General features: G+C 35.2%; 1 protein-coding gene across 1 annotated transcript; it reads right to left on the bottom strand.

The window, feature by feature from the left end:
• Nucleotides 1-1992: 1992 nt before the first annotated feature.
• LOC100028192 (olfactory receptor 4F6-like) lies at nt 1993-3065 on the bottom strand. The gene has a single exon (XM_007480107.3). It carries the CDS (start codon nt 2936-2938, stop codon nt 2000-2002), a length of 939 nt encoding a protein of 312 aa, XP_007480169.2. The 5' UTR covers nt 2939-3065; the 3' UTR covers nt 1993-1999.
• Between the last annotated feature and the right edge of the window lie 17348 nt (nt 3066-20413).

The raw sequence follows: 20413 nt of genomic DNA, 5'->3' as shown, positions 1-20413 counted from the left end.
CAATTGGCAAATAAATAATTTAAAAGAAAAAAAAGCTCTATATCTTGGCATCTCTCCTTTTAAATAGAAAGGGAGGGAGGAAAGAGTAAAAGTGAAAGAGAAATTTCAATAGCCACCTGAATTCTAGGTCAACAGAAATTTACTAATAATTAAAAATGTCTCCCATGCCGGTCACAAATATGCCATCTGCTTCTGTCCCATCTTCTCCCAACAAATGAAGAAGACTTGAGAGTACTTATAATATCTTTCATAGGTTAAAAATATGATTATGAAAGTCACTATGAGCAATTATTCCATTATGTTATACAGTTAAAATAAAACTGATCAATAAAAAAGTTACCAAGAATTCATTTCATGTTAAAATGAATATATTTTATTCATCATAAAGGCATTTTTGTATGTTTGAAAATATTAATACATACATGTACAAGTGTTCATTCAGTCTACAGAAAATACAGTTCTCAATATATTATACTGTCAGGCTGCATATTATTAAAGCTAAATAAAAATAAAAATGTTTAGCATATAGATTTTTCAGATACCTTTGCAAAAGTTACTCAATCCCACAATGACCACTGTCCCACAGGTTGAGAAGTATTGATTTAAATAAAGAATGAATCAAGAAAGGGCAATAAACTAACTATGAATATAGACATTAAAATGAGGTATAATATGTGTTCACAAAACCTGTGTGAAGTTATTCAGAGAATGAATTAAATTTAAAATGCAGGTACAGTGTTGAAAAATTGCACGTGTCCCTGAGAGTAGCTTCCAAAAAATTGTTGTAAAGGAAAGAAGGGTAAGGCAACATGGTATAGTGTGGAAGGATTCAGCCTTAAAGTCAGAAAGTCTTACTTTCAAGTCGCATCATTAATACCTACTAGTTCTGTGGCCCAGGAAAAGTCACTTAACCTCTCAATGCTCTAGGCTACTCTGTGAGTGCCAGAGAAAGTGCCATATTATGTTGGTAGGACGAGTTCCCTGAAATAGTTCCTTATACCAATGAATTGAGATTCAGTCCCTATCCCTCATCTATGCCAACATTTTAAAGGGGGTTAAAGGCAGGAAGTTACAGTGGAAAGAACACTAAGTCCGGAGACAAAAGACCTAAGTTCATAACCCACTTAGTACCAATGTAAACCTCGGCAAATCAATTAATCTTCCTTGGCCTCAGTTTCCTCCTGTGTAAAAGTGAGGATGCTTGATTAGAAGGTACCTAAGGTCCATTCTGGTTCTACATTCTATGGTCTTAATGATCTGATAAACCTAAGTTGCTCATTATCTCTAATAACAACCATCAGGATTGTCTCAAATAATAACCAACAATGATGTTATAGTCTCTCTCAGAATTTAATCTCTAAATCTTTGGAGTTAAAATAAAACTTATAGCGCATCAAATCTATATCCATTTTGGAGATGAGGAAACTTGACCTTGGTCACTTAGCTGTTGAGTATCTAAAGTTGGATTAAATTCTTTGCCAGGAGAAAGTTCTCTAACAATTGGGCATGTCTCATACTCTGATCATACATATCTCATCTGTTCCTGTGCTACCTGCTCCTAGTGGATGAAAAAGTCTTGATAGAATTTTTATTATTTTTTTAAAAGGCCAAAAACCACTATAAACAATTATTCCATGGTTTGGCATAATTTTCAGGTAACATACCTTGTTTTTCATTTGTTCTGTGATCTTAATGGCCAATGAGCCAAAGTGGTACACCACGTGTGATAGATAAGAGCCATCAAGACAGTTGAATAATAACCAGGAAGGATATTGTAACCTCAGACTCAGGTCTTGCTGACTCCAAACCAAGTTTTCTGTCAACTGCACTATCTTGCTGTCTCAATTGTCTTTGGAGTATGGTTTCCTAGGGAGCACTTAGCTAATTGTGCATTTGAGTCATTATCCCACCACAGTGATGAAACACTATCTAAAGGGATTTCTAAAATCTCAGCAAGTACATTTGTACATCCAATCTGTTTGATAGCTTTAAACTATTTTTAAAATTTTTTCTTGAAACTTATGATATTACTGAACAGCTTCTTCATTGCCACTTTCATTTCTCTATTCCTGAATGTATAGATGACAGGATTCATAAAAGGGGTTATAAGTACATCAAATATGGCAAGAAACTTATCTATTGGTAATGTGGGGAATGGCCATACATAGACAATGATGCATGGACCAAAGAAAAAGATCACAACCGTGATGTGAGCTGACAGGGTAGAAAGGGCCTTGGATGAACCACCTGAAGAATGTTTACGAACAGTGACCAAGATGAAGATGTAGGAGATAATCAAAATGAAGAAAGTGCCTATGGAGATGAAGCCACTGTTAGCAGTGACCAAGAACTCCAGTCTGTAAGTATCCATGCAGGCAAGTTTGATGAACCTAGGAAAATCACAATAAAAACTATCCACTTTGTTAGGACCACAAAAAGGTAAATTTACAACGAAAGTCAACTGCAGCATAGAATGTATAAAGCCAATAATCCAAGATGCCATCAAAAGCAAAATGCACCTTCTCAGTCTCATAATGGTCAGGTAGTGAAGAGGTTTACATATTGCAATGAATCGATCAAAGGCCATAACTATGAGAAGCACCATCTCAGTACCCCCAACAGTATGAATAAAGAACATCTGAGTAATGCAGCCATTCCAAGAGATGACTTTGCGCTTCCTGAAAAGATCAGAAATCATCTTAGGGGTTGCAATACTGCAAACACAGGTGTCAATGAAAGAAAGGTTAGCCAACAGAAAGTACATGGGTGAGTGTAATCGAGCATCTGAGACGACTGTCAGTACAATGAGGAGGTTTCCCAGCATGCTTGCCACATAAAATACTGAAAAGAACAGAAACAGAAGAACTTGAATCTCCTGAGAACTTGCGAGTCCCAACAAAACAAATTCATACACCACAGACTCATTTGATCCATCCATTAACTCAGTTAGCAGAGTAGATTCTGGAATTTACCTGAAGAAAATAGTAAGAAGAAAAAAATATTGGGATAAAATGTAGACAGCTTGAGTGGATAGGGACTCAAATTTTTAAGATACCATATTGCTTTATTATTTTATATGGGTGGATAATTATGCCCAAAACAGGATCATAGATTTAGAACTGGAAGAAACCTTAGAATCCAGAGTCTATTTCCCTCATTTAACAGATGAGAAACTAAGGCTGAGAAATGTTGAATAACTTAACTTGATTCAAACTCATGTCTTTTTCATTCCAAGTCCAACATTTTATCTACTGCATTGTCTAGCTTTATTACTGATACTAAACTTAAAATATTCCAACAGAAGCCATATCTTTGCCTGGAATGTACTTCCTCTTCATCTCCACCTCTCAAAACTCTTTATCTTCCTTCAAAGCTCTCCTCTGCCTTAAACTCTGTGAAACTTTTCCTGACCCATTTTTCCCTCCCCCATCTCCAGTAAGTGCTCTCAGAGGACTTTATTATCTCTCTCCTTCTTTTATCCTGAATAAAGTGAGAAAAGCTTTGTAAAGGACTTAATAAATCTTAAAATATTATGTATGCAATGCCAGATTCTTCATCATCATTACTTGCCTATTTGCATACATACTGGATCCCACTAATAAAATATAAATTCTCTAAAGTTTTGGTTTTGCATTTTTACCCCCAGAATATTGTACATAATATGCTCTTAACTTATTTTTAGATTTAGCACTATATCTAATTTCTTGATGCTTCCTGGTAGCATTTATAATAGGACAAATTCTTGTAGTGTACAATTTCAAGTTAAGTTTGGGTCTCTATGAACATTCCAGCAGCTACTAGGTACAATGTGAGAAACTGAGAAATTTAGCAGTAACAAAATACAACATAGGAGTGTATTGTAAAGAGCAGTCTGTGGCTGCTTGAAATTTCACTAATTGCCAGAACTATTTAGCAATCCAGAATGTGTCTGTGAAATTCAAGTTTTTTATTTTGACCCAACTTATATATGTTTCCATAAATTGCTTCATAGAAGAGAAACTCATGAGTAAAAAAGGAATGAGATGAAGAAAGCAAAAAAAGAGAGGGTGCATAATTAAGGAAAAAAATAGGTATTCAGGAGAATGGGAAATGCATTCGTCAATATTAGGATAACCAACCAAAGGTAGCATAGGAAATCTTAAGGAGGGAAGGACACTACAATGTGGACTTCTACTGATTTCCTGTACACACACACACACACACACACACACACACACACACACGCACACGCACACACACACACACACTTTTCTAATACATTTATACAATCATCCCCAAACTGATTTTAATTTTCATTTGCATAATTTTCATTTAATTTTCATATGCAGAATGCTAAGTATCATCTATTCCACAACACTGTTACACTACTCTGATGCTATAAAGATGTTGCTTGTGTATTCCCAAAACATTGTATGCTAATAAAACTCTTTAGCAGGACAGATGGGTGACATAACGGATAGAGTGCCAGGACTGGAGTTGGGAGAACCTGGGTTCAAATTTGGCCTCAGATACTTCTTATCTGTGTGACCCTAGACAAGTTACTTATATCATTTGACTAGTCCTTGCCCTACTATCTTAAAGTTGTTACTAACACAGAAAGTTAGGGTTAGAAAAAGAAAAAAAATTCTTTGTGATAAAAAAAAAACTCCCTCAAATGGTCATTCAGGTCTAATTGAGTAATGTCAGTAAAAAGGAACTCTCTACAACCATTATAATTTTGGATAATTTTCAAAACTCTAAGTTCTTCACTATGCTAAAATAAAAACTTCCTATTTCCAGAATGCTTAGCTTATTCATCTCTCCTTATGAACTCTGTTTTCTATTGTTCTCCATTATTTTGGTTGTTCTCTGGATCTTCCTCAACCTTACCAATTATTTGTTAAATATATCAAGCAAAATGACATACAACATGATTCTAAAATGAATCTGACAAATGACAGTCTAAAAGAATTATTGCCTTGTATTTGCACTTCACGTTCCTATTTATCCATTTCATAATTGTGTGATCATCTACTCATGTAATCCTGGTAGTACAGTGAAAGACATTCTGTATCTAAGAGAGTTAGCATACTCTGCTCTAGGTTCCTGTTGAAGTTGTCCACAACTAAAGGATTATGAAAGCTATCATTTTAGAAGTAGGAAGAGCCCTAGATATCATTTTAGAGGACAATTCAGACAATAGACTGACTACTGCCTGAGGAACAACATGGGTAAATTTTGAAAGGCTCATTACCTGTAGCCTGGATATGAGCTGATAATTTATGTTCTACACATATAGTTAAAGTCATTCAAAGTATTATTTTAAAATGATTCCTGATAGATTTAGAGCTGGAAGAGACTTTAAAGGCCAACTTGTCCAAACCTTCATTTAACAGATGAGGAAACGGGTGTGGAGAGAATAAGAAATTTTCCCATGATCACACAGGTGGAAAAAGGCAGATTCTGGAATTCAAAACTAGGTCCTTTGACAACAGAACCATCACTCATTCTACTGCACCATGCCACCTCCTATCTTTCCATGCTCAGAGTTGAAATGATGCAGTAAATTATCAACTACGGTAATATTCAGAGAGTTCTTAGCACAGTGACTAATATAATATAGGTTCTCCCTTTCCGTTGCCTTTTCCTTCAGCAGTTTATAAAAATGATACTAGACTCCATGGAGATAGTTTCCCATAGCAAAGCAGGCAGTTTTTACCACTGGGACTCTCAGAAAATTACAAAATAGGTAATATTTGTTTTTCAGGTTCTCCAGTCTCCTAATATCCTCCTCTTCTTCCTGCCATCTATCTTCCCTGTTCTTCAAGTACCCAATGATCTCATATATTGTCCTACCTAAGTTCCTACATCCCATCTAGCCTTAAACGCCTTCAAATCATCCCTCTGTCTTAGCCATTCAAAATGCCTATATTCTCTGTAAGACAGATCAATGTAGAAGGAAAGCAATTAAAATAATCTATGCAAATGTGCGACTACCTAGCATTTAATCTTCATAGATGCAGAGAGCCAGAGCTAGACAGAACCTCAATCTAGTTTAATCCCCCTCATTTTACTGATGAGCAAACACACACATTACCCAGTGTCACATAGTATTGTACTATCTTGACTATATTTGTAGGCACTACTTGCTTAATCCTCATAGGAAGTCTTATAGAGTAGCAGGAAATTCTTAGAGTTTTTGCCTTCTCTAGACCAATGCCACTATCCCTTAGCACTGAGTTATCATTGCATACCAGGAGAATAGGGATCCCTTCTTGATTCCCCAATTATGATTGGTTATTAATTCCAACTTTAGGATTTAGAATTAGAGGGAGATTTAGAGATCATCCAGTCAATTTCCTCCTCATTTCTTAAATGATGAAACCAAGAAGCTTAAAAGCAAAATGACCTGCTCAAGGTCATACAACTACTATGTGATAGAGCTAGAATTAGAACACAGGTTTTTTAACTCCAAAACTGATGGAGACAGGCAGCGGACAGTATAGGAACAAGATCCTCATACTCAGCAATCTTGCATTGTTAGGACTAGTTAAACATAAACTGCAGCATTACTCAAGCATAAATTTTAAGCATTAATCATTAGTACTGATTCAGTAATACACTGTACTGGATCATCAGCTAGGTGCCTAAGCTGTTTCATTAATTACTCATATTATTCTATATTTACTCTAGTACAGAACTGTAAGATATAATTAACTACATATACTGGTCCTCCAATGTACTGCATCTCCCCTGCCCCCCACCCCCAAGTATTCTCATTTCAGAAAAGCAAGACCTATCCCACGTTGACAAATGATGACAAGGTGGACAATGAGTGAACAAAGATCCTGTGCACTGGGGACTCTGACATTCCAGAAGAATCTCCCAGACCTGCCCATGCTCCTTATTCCCTACAATGTACATGACAAACCCCAAAACACACCTGAATTTGGCCATGCCCATTTTCCAGGGTTTTAAGGAAAGCTGAAGATTTCTCTGAAACTGGAAATGACAAGCTCCCAGTGCCTAATAAATAAGCCAACCCTGAACCCACAGACAGCAGAACTGACACTCCTTTCCTGGGGAGCCACTATTCCAACAACTCCAGAGAGGTTACTCTTCTAGCCCCTAGGCTTGTCCATCATCTCTAAGGCTACCTCATTAGCCTCCAGACTATTCCACCCAGCTATTAGGCTATATACCACCATGAACCTCTTCTTCAAATAAAATTATTTTCTTCTAGATTCAATTGAACTTGGGGTGAGACCCTGCTACAAACTTCAGTGTGTTTCTCCTACAACAAAACCAGTATACTTTCTACTATGCTGCATTGTCTCCAAATCACATGTAGTCAAGTTTCCCTAATAGAATCAATGACCACGTTCTACCTAATATTACCAAGTCACTTATAATTCTGATCAGTTTCTCTAAGCTCTGGAGATGGCTCTACCCAAGCCCTGAATGGGAGCCATCAAATATGTAAAGCAATGGCTTTCAAGGAGATGTCATACTCACCTTTGAAATGACCTGAACATGCATTTCCCCTTTACCTGGTGAACCAATTTACTTGGTTGCTTGTGAGAAACTGATTTACCTGACCAAGGAGCATAAGAAATGCAGTCCCAAAAGGATAAAAAAGAGGAAGCTAAGGGGATAGAGTGTATCACAATTTTAGGTGGCATCATCATGATAATTGATATAGTAGTGAAATCTGATGTAGAAGACTTAAGAGTTCAGGAAAGATGGAAGATAAATCTGTAAATTAAAATTTTATTATACCATTTTTTGTGTCAATGTGGAACAGTAGGAAGAGTGATTTTGGGAAAGCCACTTTTGAAATGACTTTGGAATCAGATGACCTGGGCTAAAATCCTGCCTCTGTCACTCACTTTCTGTGTGACCTTGAACAAGTGAATTACCCTTTCTGGCCTTCATAGTCCTCCTTTGTAAAATGAAGAGAATGGTCTAAATAACCTGCAAAGACTTTCCCACTTTTAAAACTCTAAATCTATAATCTTATGATCCATGACAGCTAGTGAGGGATATGAGAGAAAAAGGGTGGGAAAATACAGAAACAGAAAACAAGAAAGAAGATAAAAATGACATGCCATTCCCTGCACCTTGGAATAGCTTTCTCCACCACTTCCATCTGCCATATCCACCCTCATTTTTCAAGGCCCAATTCAAATAGACTTCCTCTATGAAAACTTCCCAAATCTTAGTCCTTTACTTTTATCTATTGCCCCTAGAAATGTATTTCAATAGGCAGAGATATAGAGGATCTGGTCCCCAGATAAATTGGAACTCAACTTTTTAAAAAACCAGCCCTTCTATTACATCCTCAAAATAGTGCTATTTCTCTTCTCCTTGAACACATCTACTATTCAGGAATACAATTCCTTACAATGTTATCCATTCCACTTTCTGACAGTTCCATTTATAATTAATTTCTTTTTTAATATTGAGTTCCAACCTACCTGGAGTTCAAGGCCTTCCACATCTCTGCCTTTTGGTGCCATTAACTTCCATTGGCACTTAGATACCACCATCAACTTATATTCTGCCTCACCCTTTAAGTCTTCTTTGACTTGCCCTCTCCACTATTTTCAGAAGAATGATCTTATTGGTCTCAATTTCTTTTATGATTTCATCTGAATCAGTCCTTTGCAACATGTCTACAATCCTTGAACCACATTTCTTCAGGTACATGCCTTATTCCATTTTAGATTACAAATTCCATAAGAAAAAGGAAAGGAATTTTTCAATCCTGTTCCAAATGCCTCACACATAGTAAGTGTTTAAAGGATGTTTGTGATATTGAATTGGGTCAAAATCTCTTCCTGTAACTTTCATCCATTTGAACTAGATCTTGCTCAAATAAATCAATGAAAAAGAGAGGAAGTAGACTGAGGGAAAGGAGGGAGGGGAAAAAAGTTGTAGATGACAAGTTTAGATTGTGTTTTCCTGATAATTCAAAAATATTGCTTTCAAAAAAGCTACCTTCTCTGAACTCTGGTGTGAAGTAGCAGCATCTTCCAAATGTCAAAAAAGTTCTGATTTCTTCACAGTCTGAATTGTTCAACAATCTCCACATTTTTTCATAAATAACTACATGCCATTTTTCCAAGTATAAACAGCACCTAATTAGCAGCCATGAATGTTAGTGACCAAGTAATACTGTTGTAATCTGGGAATAGCCAGACTTTGATTGGATTGCTTTGGGAATTGTGTCTCTCAAGCACATTTTTCACCCCATGGGAAAAGAAAGGGACAAAATGGTGGAGGAAAAAAAAATCACTTCTATGAATTAGGTTTCATGGGATTGAGTTGGGAGTAGAGGACTATTTTTGATATAAAAATAAGTCAAAATGATAATTCACATTAAAATTCCATTTTCAGGTTTCTCAAGTGTTTTCTTTATGGTAACACTGAGAAATAATTAGTGAAATTATTACCTCTGTTTTACAAATAAGAAAACTAAAATGCAGGGAAATTAAGTGGCTTGCCTAGCATAGTATAGCTAGTAAAGATTCACGCTAAGACTCAAACTCAGCCTTATACTTGTATGACTAGTGTTATTTATATTACTTTAGTTTGGAATGACTGAAAAGCAGAGATAGAAAAAAAGTGGAGGTAAAAGGTATTTATATTCCTTTTAAAAAGGTTCTAAACTATATCTTTTCTTCAGAACAATTCATTAGTATTTAGTTATATATTGTAGGATTTTAGTTTAGCAAAAACTTTATATATAAAACAATCATATGTTCTATCTGTTTCTCCCCATTGTCTTTATGGTAGGTGAGCCTCTCCATTGAGCCTATCTCCTAACAATCACCTCTTTATTTGGGCTGAGCTGAACACCTGGGCAGTTTGGCTGTGATCAGGGGCCCAGCTCTCTAAGAAACCTCGGAGGCTGGGAAGAACTAGTCTGAGGCAACCTAAATTCACAGAAAACCCACCCATATCGCCCAGACCTCAGAACCAAAAGGAAAGGGGAATAAAATCACCAAAGGGATGGCTCACATGGCCCAAAATCAAGCCTCCAGGAAGAAAGGGGAAAAGGTGACTATTGAAAACTTTTATGGTGGAAGTACCCAAGGAAAAGAAGAGAATGAGGATGAAATCCAAAAAAAATCAGAACATGCCTCCCAAAATGGAAACTATCAACAAGCTCTGGAAGATCTCAAACTGGAACTTACCCAAAAGATGGAAACCTGGAAAGAAAAATGGTAGAAAGAGATCAGCAGTCTGACAGATAAGACTGCTCAATTGGAAAAAGAGCTGGAAACATCCAATAGAAGGGCAAACAAAGCTGAAAAGCAAAACCAGTCCCTAACGACCACAATTAAGCAACTCAAAGAAAGTGAGATCATAAAACAGCAAGAATCAATAAAGCAAAGCCAAAAAATTAGTGAATTAGAAGAAAACATGAAATATCTCACTGAAAATGTCACAGACTTGGAAAACAGAGGAAGAAGAGACAACCTCCGAATTATCAGTCTCCCAGAAAAACCAGAGATAAAACAATAAACTCGATGTTATTCTACAGGTGATTATGAAAGAAAATAGCCCACACGTTCTGGAGCAAGGGCGTAAAATAGAAATAGAAAGGGTTCATAGAACACCCTCTATACTAAATCCCCAAAAGGCAACCTCTAGGAATGTAATTGCCAAATTCAAGAGCTTCCAAGAAAAGGAGAAAATCCTACAAGAAGCCAGGAAGAGGAGCTTCAGATATAGGGGGGCTCCCATAAGGATCACACGTGACTTAGCGGCTAACACACTAACAGACCGCAAAGCATGTAACACGATATTTAGAAAGGCAAGAGAGCTGGGTCTCCAACCAAGAATCAACTACCCAGCAAAACTGACTATATACTTCCAGGAGAAAGTATGGGCATTCAACAAAATAGAAGATTTCCAAGCATTTGCTAAGAAAAGACCAAAACTTAGTGGAAAATTTGATATCCAAGCACAGAAAGCAAGAGAAACATGAAAAGGTAAATATGAAAGAAAAGGAAAAGGAGATAAATCTTATCTTTTTCTTTAAGTCAAACTCTCTTCTATAAGGACTACATTTACATCAAATTACATATATTAATATGTGGGGAAAAATGTTTTGTGTAACTCTCAAAATTGTATGCATCAAAAGAGTAGTTAGAAGAAATAAACATAGGGAAAGATTGGGGAATTAAGAAGATTTGGGGAAAGTGGGGGCAAAGAAAGGAAAAGGGAGGGGGGGAACCATCAAAAACACTAAGATTTACTTCAAGAAATGGGGGGGGACTTAATAGAATAATCTTTCCCATATAAAGATACACATTGGAAGGGGAGGGGAAGAACTCTCATATGAGAAGGAGAGGAAGAGAGCGTGAAGAGGAATTACTTAAACCTTACTCTCAGTGATAGCAAATCTGAGAGGGAAGAACATCTAGATCCAGTGGTATCCTGAATTCTATCTTATCCAACAGGGCAAGAAAGAAAGGAAAATTAAGGAGGGGGAGAGGAGAGGGAGTATAAAAAGGTAGGGAAGGAGAGTGTGGAGGGGAAGGGAGCATAAAAATGGAGGGGATAGAAAGGGAAGCATATCAAGGGAGGGAACTAGGGGGACTGACCTAAATAAATCACTGGTTCAAAAGGAGATAGCTAAAGAAGAAAGGCCAGAACTAGGGGAAGATATTAAAATGCCAGCAAATCCACAAATGACAATCATAACTTTGAATGTGAATGGGATGAACTCACCCATAAAAAGTAGACAAATAGCAGATTGGATTAGAACGAAAAACCCTACCATATGTTGTCTTCAAGAAACACATATGAGGCAGGTTGACACTCACAAGGTTAGAATTAAAGGTTGGAGTAAGACCTTTTGGGCCTCAACTGATAGAAAGAAGGCAGGAGTTGCAATCATGATATCTGACAAAGCCAACGCAAAAATAGAACTGATCAAAAGGGATAGGGAAGGTAAATATATTCTGTTAAAAGGGAGTATAGACAATGAGGAAATGTCACTAATCAACATGTATGCAACAAATGGTATAGCATCCAAATTTTTAATGGAGAAACTAGGAGAATTGAAGGAGGAAATAGACAGTAAAACCATATTAGTGGGAGACTTGAACCAACCACAATTAAATTTAGATAAATCAAACCAAAAAATAAACAAGAAAGAGGTAAAAGAGATGAATGAAATCTTAGAAAAATTAGAGTTAATAGACATATGGAGAAAAATAAATAGGGACAAAAAGGAGTACACCTTCTTCTCAGCACCACATGGCACATTCACAAAAATAGATTATACACTAGGTCACAGAAACATGGCACTCAAATGCAGAAAAGCAGAAATAATAAATGCAACCTTTTCAGATCATAAAGCAATAAAAATATTGATCAGTAAGGGTACATGGAGAGCCAAATCAATAATTGGAAATTAAATAATATGACACTCCAAAATTGGTTAGTTAAAGAAGAAATCATAGAAACAATTAATAATTTCATTGAGGAAAATGACAATGGTGAGACATCCTTTCAAACCTTATGGGATGCAGCAAAGGCAGTACTTAGAGGAAAATTCATATCCCTGAGTGCATATATTAACAAATTATGGAGGACAGAGATCAAGGAATTGGAAATGCAAATCAAAAAACATGAGAACGAACAAATTAAAAACCCCCAGAAGAAAACCAAACTAGAGATCCTAAAAATTAAGGGGAAAATTAATAAAATCAAAAGTGACAGAACTATTGAGCTAATAAACAAGACTAGAAGCTGGTACTTTGAAGAAAACAGACAAAATAGACAAAGTACTGGTCAATCTAATTTAAAAAAAGGAAAGAAGAAAGGCAAATTAACAGCATCAAGGATGAAAAGGGGGACATCCCCTCCAATGAAGAAGAAATTAAGGCAATCATTAAAAACTACTTTGCCCAACTATATGGCAATAAATATACCAACCTGGGTGATAAGGATAAATATTTACAAAAATATAAATTGCCTAGACTAACAGAAGAAGAAATAGATTTCTTAAATAATCCCATATCAGAAAAAGAAATCCAACAGGCCATCAAAGAACTTCCTAAGAAAAAATCCCCAGGCCCTGATGGATTCACCAGTGAATTATATCAAACATTCAAAGAACAGCTAACTCCAATACTATACAAACTATTTGACATAATAAGCAAAGAGGGAGTTCTACCAAACTCCTTTTATGACACAAACATGGTACTAATTCCAAAGCCAGGCAGGCCAAAAACAGAGAAAGAAAATTATAGAACAATCTCCCTAATGAATATAGATGCAAAAATCTTAAATAGGATACTAGCAAAAAGATACAGCAAATGATCAGAAGGGTCATCCACCATGATCAAGTAGGATTTATACCAGGGATGCAGGGCTGATTTAATATTAGGAAAACTATCAACATAATTGACCACATCAACAAGCAAACCAACAAGAACCACATGATTATCTCAAGAGATGCAGAAAAGGCCTTTGATAAAATACAACACCCATTCCTACTAAAAACACTAGAAAGCATAGGAATAGAAGGGTATATATCTAAAACCATCAACTAATATCATCTGCAATGGGGATAAACTAAATCCATTCCCATTAAGATCAGGAGTGAAACAAGGATGCCCATTATCACCTCTATTATTTGACATTGTATTAGAAACACTAGCAGTAGCAATTAGAGAAGAAAAATAAATTGAAGGCATTAAAATAGGCAAGGAGGAAACCAAATTATCACTCTTTGCAGATGACATGATGGTCTACTTAAAGAATCCTAGAGATTCAACCAAAAAGCTAATCGAAATAATCAACAACTTTAGCAAAGTTGCAGGATACAAAATAAACTTGCATAAGTCATCAGCATTTCTATATAATTCCAACACAGCTTAGCAACAAGAACTAGAAAGATAAATCCCATTCAAAATTACCTTAGACAAAATAAAATACTTAGGAATCTATCTCCCAAGACAAACACAGAAACTATATGAACACAACTACAAAACACTTTCCACACAACTAAAACTAGACTTGAACAATTGGAATAACATTAACTGCTCATGGGTAGGACGAGCCAATATAATAAAAATGACCATCCTACCCAAACTCATCTATCTATTTAGTGCCATACCCATGGAACTTCCAAAAAAAATTTTTTACTGATTTAGAAAAAACCATAACAAAGTTCATTTGGAAGAACAAAAGATCAAGGATATCCAGGGAAATAATGAAAAAAAAAAATAAAAAGGAAGGGGGCCGTGCAGTCCCAGATCTCAGACTATATTATAAAACAGCAGTCACCAAAACAATCTGGTACTGGCTAAGAGACAGAAAGGAGGATCAGTGGAATAGACTGGGGGCAAGTGACCTCAGCAAGACAGTATATGACAAACCCAAAAATCCCAGCTTTGGGGACAAAAATCCACTATTTCATGAAAACTGCTGGGAAAATTAGAGGACAGTGTGGGAAATATTAGGTTTAGATCAACACCTCACACCCTACACCAAGATGAATTCAAAATGGGTAAATGACTTGAACATAAAGAAGGAAACTATAAGAAAATTAGGTGAACACAGAATAGTATACATGTCAGACCTTTGGGAAGGGAAAGACTTCAAAACCAAGAAAGACTTAGAAAGAGTTACAAAATGCAAAATAAATAATCTGGAATACATCAAATTAAAAAGGTTTTGTACAAACAAACCAATGTAACCAAAATCAGAAGGGTAGCAACAAATTGGGAAACAATCTTCATAAAAACCTCTGACAAAGGTTTAATTATTCAAATTTACAAAGAATAAAATCAATTGTACAAAAAATCAAGCCATTCTCCAATTGATAAATGGGCAAGGTACATGAACAGGTAGTTCTCAGCCAAAGAAATCAAAACTATTAATAAGCACATGTAAAAGTGCTCTACATCTCTTATAATCAGAGAGATGCAAATCAAAACAACTCTGAGGTATCACCTCACACCTAGCAGATTGGCTAACATGACAGCTATGGAAAGTAATGAATGCTGGAGGGGATGTGGCAAAGTAGGGACACTAATTCATTGCTGGTGGAGTTGTGAATTGATCCAGACATTCTGGAGGGCAATTTGGAACTATGCCCAAAGGGTGATAAAAGACTTTCTGCCCTTTGATCCAGCTATAGCACTTCTGAGTTTGTACCCCAAAGAGATAATAAGGAAAAAAATTTGTACAAGAATATTCATAGCTGCACTCTTTGTGGTGGCCAAAAATTGGAAAACAAGGGGATGCCCATCAATTGGGGAATGGCTGAACAAATTGTGGTATATGTTGGTGATGGAATACTATTGTGATAAAAGGAATAATAAAGTAGAGGAATGCCATGGAGACTGGAACAACCTCCAGGAAGTGATGCAGAGTGAAAGGAGCAGAACCAGGAGGAGAACCATTGTACACAGAGACTGAGACACTGTGGTACAATCGAAGGTAATGGACTTCTCCATTAGTGTCAATGCAATCTCCCTGAACAATCTGCAATGATCTAAAAAATACTATCCACAAGCAGAGGATAAACTGTGGGAGTAAAAACACCGATGAAAAGCAACTGCGTGACTACAGGGGTTGAGGGGATATGACTGAGGAGAGACTCTAAATGAACACTCTAATGCAAATACCAACAACAGGGAAATGGGTTTGAGTCAAAAACACATGTGATAAGCAGTGGAATCGTGTGTCGGCTATGGGAGAGGGAAAGGTGGGGGGTTGGGGGGGGCAGGGAAGAAAAGAAAATGATCTTTGTTTCCAGTGAATAATGTTTTTAAAAAAACCAAAATCCTACAATATGTTATTTACAAGAAACACATTTCAGATATTGTGACACACAGATTCAAGGTAAAAGGCTAGAGCAAAATTTATTATGGGTCATCTAAAGTAAAAAAAAAATAATGCAAAAGTGGCAAATCATGATGTCAGACAAAGTCAAATTAGAAGTTGATCTGTTTAAAAGAGATAGGGAACGAAAATACATTTTGCTAAAGGGTACTATAAACAATGAAGTAATATCAATACTAAACATTTATGCACCAAATGGCATAGCATCTAGATTTCTAAAGGAAAAATTGAAGGAGCTCAAGGAGGAAATAGACAGTAAAACCATACTAGTGGGGGATCTCAACTTTCTCCTTTTAGAACTAGATAAATTGAACCAAAAATTAATAAAAAGAAGTAAGGGAAATGAAAGAAATGCTAAAAAATTAGAATTAATACATATCTGGAGGAAACTGAACAGGGATAAAAAGGAATATACCTTCTTCTCAGAAGTACATGGTACATATACAAAGATCAACCATGTACTCGGGCACAGAAATATTGCAAACAAATGCAGAAAAGCAAAAATAAAAAAATGCCACTTTTTCAGATCATAATGCGGTAAAAATTATAATTAATAAGGGTCCATGAAAAGGCAAATTTAAAATTAGTTTTAAACTAAATAATCTATATCCTCAAAGCAGTTGGGTCAAAGAAGAAATCATAGAAACAATTACAGACTTGATTAAAAAGAATGACAATGAGGAGACATTATATCAAAGTCTCTGGTATATAGCCAAAGCAATACTCAGATGAAATTTTATAAATGCTGAGTGCAAGAAATTGAGAGGGCAGAGATCAATGAATTGGGCTTGCAATATAAAAAATAAGAAAAAGAACAAATTAAAAATCCTCAGATAAAAACTAAATTGGAAATCCTAAAAATTAAAGGAGAAATTTATCAAATTGAAAGTAAAAGAACTGTTGAACTAATAAATAAGACTAGGAACTGTTACTTTGAAAACAAAACAAATAAAATAAGTACTAGTCAATCTAATAAAAAAGGAAGAAAAACAAATTAACAGTATCAAAGATGAAAGGGGCAATCTCACCTCTAATGAAAAGGAAATTAAAGTCCTTATTAAGGACTATTTTGCCCAATTACATGGCCATAAATATAACAATCTAAGTGAAATGGGTGAATATTTACAAAAAATATATAAATTGCTGACATTAAAAAAGAGGAAATAGAATATTTAAATAATCCCATCTCCAAAAAAGAAATTGAACAAGCCATGAAGGAACTTCCTAAGAAAAAATCCCCAGAGCCAAATGGATTGACAAGTGAATTCGATCTAACATTTAAAGAACAACTAATCCCCATATTATACAAATTATTTGGCAAATTAAGTAAAGAAGAAGTCTTACCAAATTCTTTTTATAACACAAATATGGTATTGATTCCAAAGCCAGCCAGACTGAAAACAGAAGAAAAGAAAAAAAAACTATGGACTAATCTCCTTAATGAACATAGATGCAAAAATCTTAAATAAAATACTAGCAAAAAGAGTACAGCAGATTATCATGAGTATTATTCACTATGACCAGGTGGGATTTATAACAGGGAAGCAAGGATGGTTTAGTATTAGGAAAATCAGCCATATAATTGACCATATCAACAATCAAACCAACAGAAATCACATGATTATCTCAATAGATGCAGAAAAAGTCTCTGACAAAATATAACACCCATTAGTATTGAAAACACTAGAACATATAGGAATAGAAGGGCCCTTTCTCAAAATACTAAACAGTATATATTTAAAACAATCAGTAAGTATCATCTACAATGGGGACAAGTTAGAAGCCTTCCCAATAAGATCAGGAGTGAGGCAATCACTACTATTTAATATTGTACTAGAAATGTGAACAGTAGCAATTAGAGAAGAAAAAGAAATTAAAGGGATTAAAGTAGGCAATGAGGAAACTAAACTATTATTCTTTGCTGATGATATGATAGTATACTTAAAGAATTCTAGAAAATCAACTAAAAAACTTGGGGAAATAATTAACAACATTAGCAAAGTTGCAGGGTACAAAATAAATCCATGTAAATCATTAGCATTTCTGTAGATTTCCAACAAAATTCAACAGCAGGAGTTAGAAAGAGAAATTGCATTTAAAATCACTCTAGACAATATAAAATATTGAGAAATCTATCTGCCAAGACAGAGGCATTATATGAACACAATGACAAAACACTTTTCATACAATTGAAACTAGATCTAAATAATTAGAAAGACATTAATTGCTCATGGGTAGGATGAGCTAACATAAAAATGATGATTCTACCCAAATTAATCTACTTATTCAGTGCCATACCTATCAAACTACCAAAAAAACTTTTTAGAGAATTAGAAAAAAATTGAAGCAAAGTTCATCTGGAAGAACAAGTGATCAAGAATATCAAGGGAAATGATGAAAAAAAATATGAAGGATGGAGGCCTAGCAGTATCAGATCTTAAACTGTACTATAAAGTAGTGGTCATTAAAACAATATGGTACTGGCTAAGTGACAGAAAGGTGGATCCATGGATTAAACTAGGGGTAAATGACCTTAGCAAGCTAGTGTTTGATAAACCCAAAGATCCCAGCTTTTAGGACAAGAACTTGCTACTTGACAAAAAGTGCTGGGAAAATTTAAAAGCAGTATGGGAAAAATTAGGTTTAGATCAATATCTTACATCCTATACTAAGATTAATTCAAAATGGGTAAATGGTTTAAATATAGAGTGAAATACTAAATAAATTAGGTAAACATAGAATAATATACCTGTCAGGTCTGTGGGAAAGGAAGGTACTTAAGACCAAGCAAGAGATAGAAAACATTACAAAATGTAAAATGAATGACTTTGATTACATGAAATTAAAAAGGGGTTGTACAAATAAAACCAATGCAAATAAAATTAGAAGGGATTCAACAAATTGGGAAAAAAAATCTTTATAACGAAAACCTCTAACTAAAGTCTAATTTCTCAAATGTATAAGGAGCTAAGTCAATTGTACGAAAAAAATCAAGTCATTCCACAATTGATAAATGGTCAAGGGACATGAATAGGCAGTTTTCAGATAAAGAAATCAAAACCATCAATAAACACATGAAAAAATGTTCTAAATCTCTCATAATTAGAGAAATGCAAATCAAAATAACTCTTATATATGACCTCACACATAGCAGATTTGCAAATATGACAGTAAAAGAAAATAATAAATGTTGGAAGGGTTGTGGAAAAATTGGAACACTAATTGGACACTGCTGGTGGAGTTGTGAATTGGTCCAAACACTATGGAGGGCAATTTGGAACTATGCCCAAAGGACTTTAAAAGACTGCCTACCCTTTTATCCAGCCATATGACTGATGAGTTTGTACCCAAAAAAGATAATAGGGAAAAATATTTGTACCAAAATATTTACAGTTGTGCTCTTTCTAGTGGCAAAAAATTGGAAAATGGGGGAGTGTCCATCAATTGGGGAATGACTGAAAAAATTGTGGTATCTGATGGTGATAGAATGCTACTGTGCTAAAGAAAATAATGAACTGGAGGAATTCCATGTGAACTGGAAAGACCTCCAGTAACTAATGCAGAGTGAAAAGAACAGAACCAGGAGAACATGGTACAAAGAGACTGATATATTATGGCACAATCAAAGAACAGACTTTTCAAATACCAGCAATGCCATAATGATCCAGGAAAATCCAGAGGAACTTGGGAGAAAGATTGCTATTCTTATCCAGAGAAAGAACTGTGGGAGTAGAAACGCAGAAGAAAAACATTTGATGTGGTTCTATGGTTATATGATCAGGATGTTGACTTTAAATGGTCATTCTATTGCAAATATTAACAATATAGAAACAAGTTTTGCACAATGATAAATGTATAACCCAGTGGAACTGCTTCTTAGCTTGGGGGGTGGGGGGAGAGGAGAGGGAAAGAACATGAATCATATAACCATACAAAAAGATTCTAAATTAATTCATTTAAATAAATGAATAAAATGCTAGTTTAACAACCACTAAACACCAACAGAGGAAGTTACACAACCATGTTAAATTATTCCAGTGTAAATTTATGTTTTATATTATCAGCAAAGGGCTTACTACTACACACCAATCCTTTTACTTCTCTCCAATTAACTCATCATATTTGGCACCATCAATAACTATCAAGGTTTATGTTGATTTAATTTGGAATATTCTATCAAATTCATTGTATAATTTTCCCTTCCTTAAAACCTCTGCATTTGAGGTTTAAACTAGAATTGCTTTCATGGAAGTATTTTCACAGATACTTATCACAAGCACTAATACAAAATGTCAAAATATCTCATGAAATTATTTCGTGTTTATGTCTAGATGTATGATAAGAACCAACTATCTTATTTGCTTCTTGAATATGAAACTAGAAGACATCGTTCCTTTTACTTACAACTTTGTAAATTCATGTATGTTGATTGATATGATTGAGTTCCTTCAGGTCACTTGTTGGCTATTAAACAATTTCTAATACCAAAAATTAGTCTATAGATGTATAAGAATGATGTGATCCTCAGCACCATCTTTCTCATGATTCTACTTACTAGTAC

This window comes from Monodelphis domestica, chromosome 1 (assembly GCF_027887165.1).
Source record: "Monodelphis domestica isolate mMonDom1 chromosome 1, mMonDom1.pri, whole genome shotgun sequence".
NCBI lineage: Eukaryota > Metazoa > Chordata > Mammalia > Didelphimorphia > Didelphidae > Monodelphis > Monodelphis domestica.
Note: the sequence above shows the minus strand (reverse complement) of the source record. Positions and strands in the feature narration are given on the sequence as shown.

Bases quoted from the DNA above. Each gene is read 5' to 3' on its own strand.
- LOC100028192 (XM_007480107.3), bottom strand. From the start codon at position 2,938: ATGGATGGATCAAATGAGTCTGTGGTGTATGAATTTGTTTTGTTGGGA.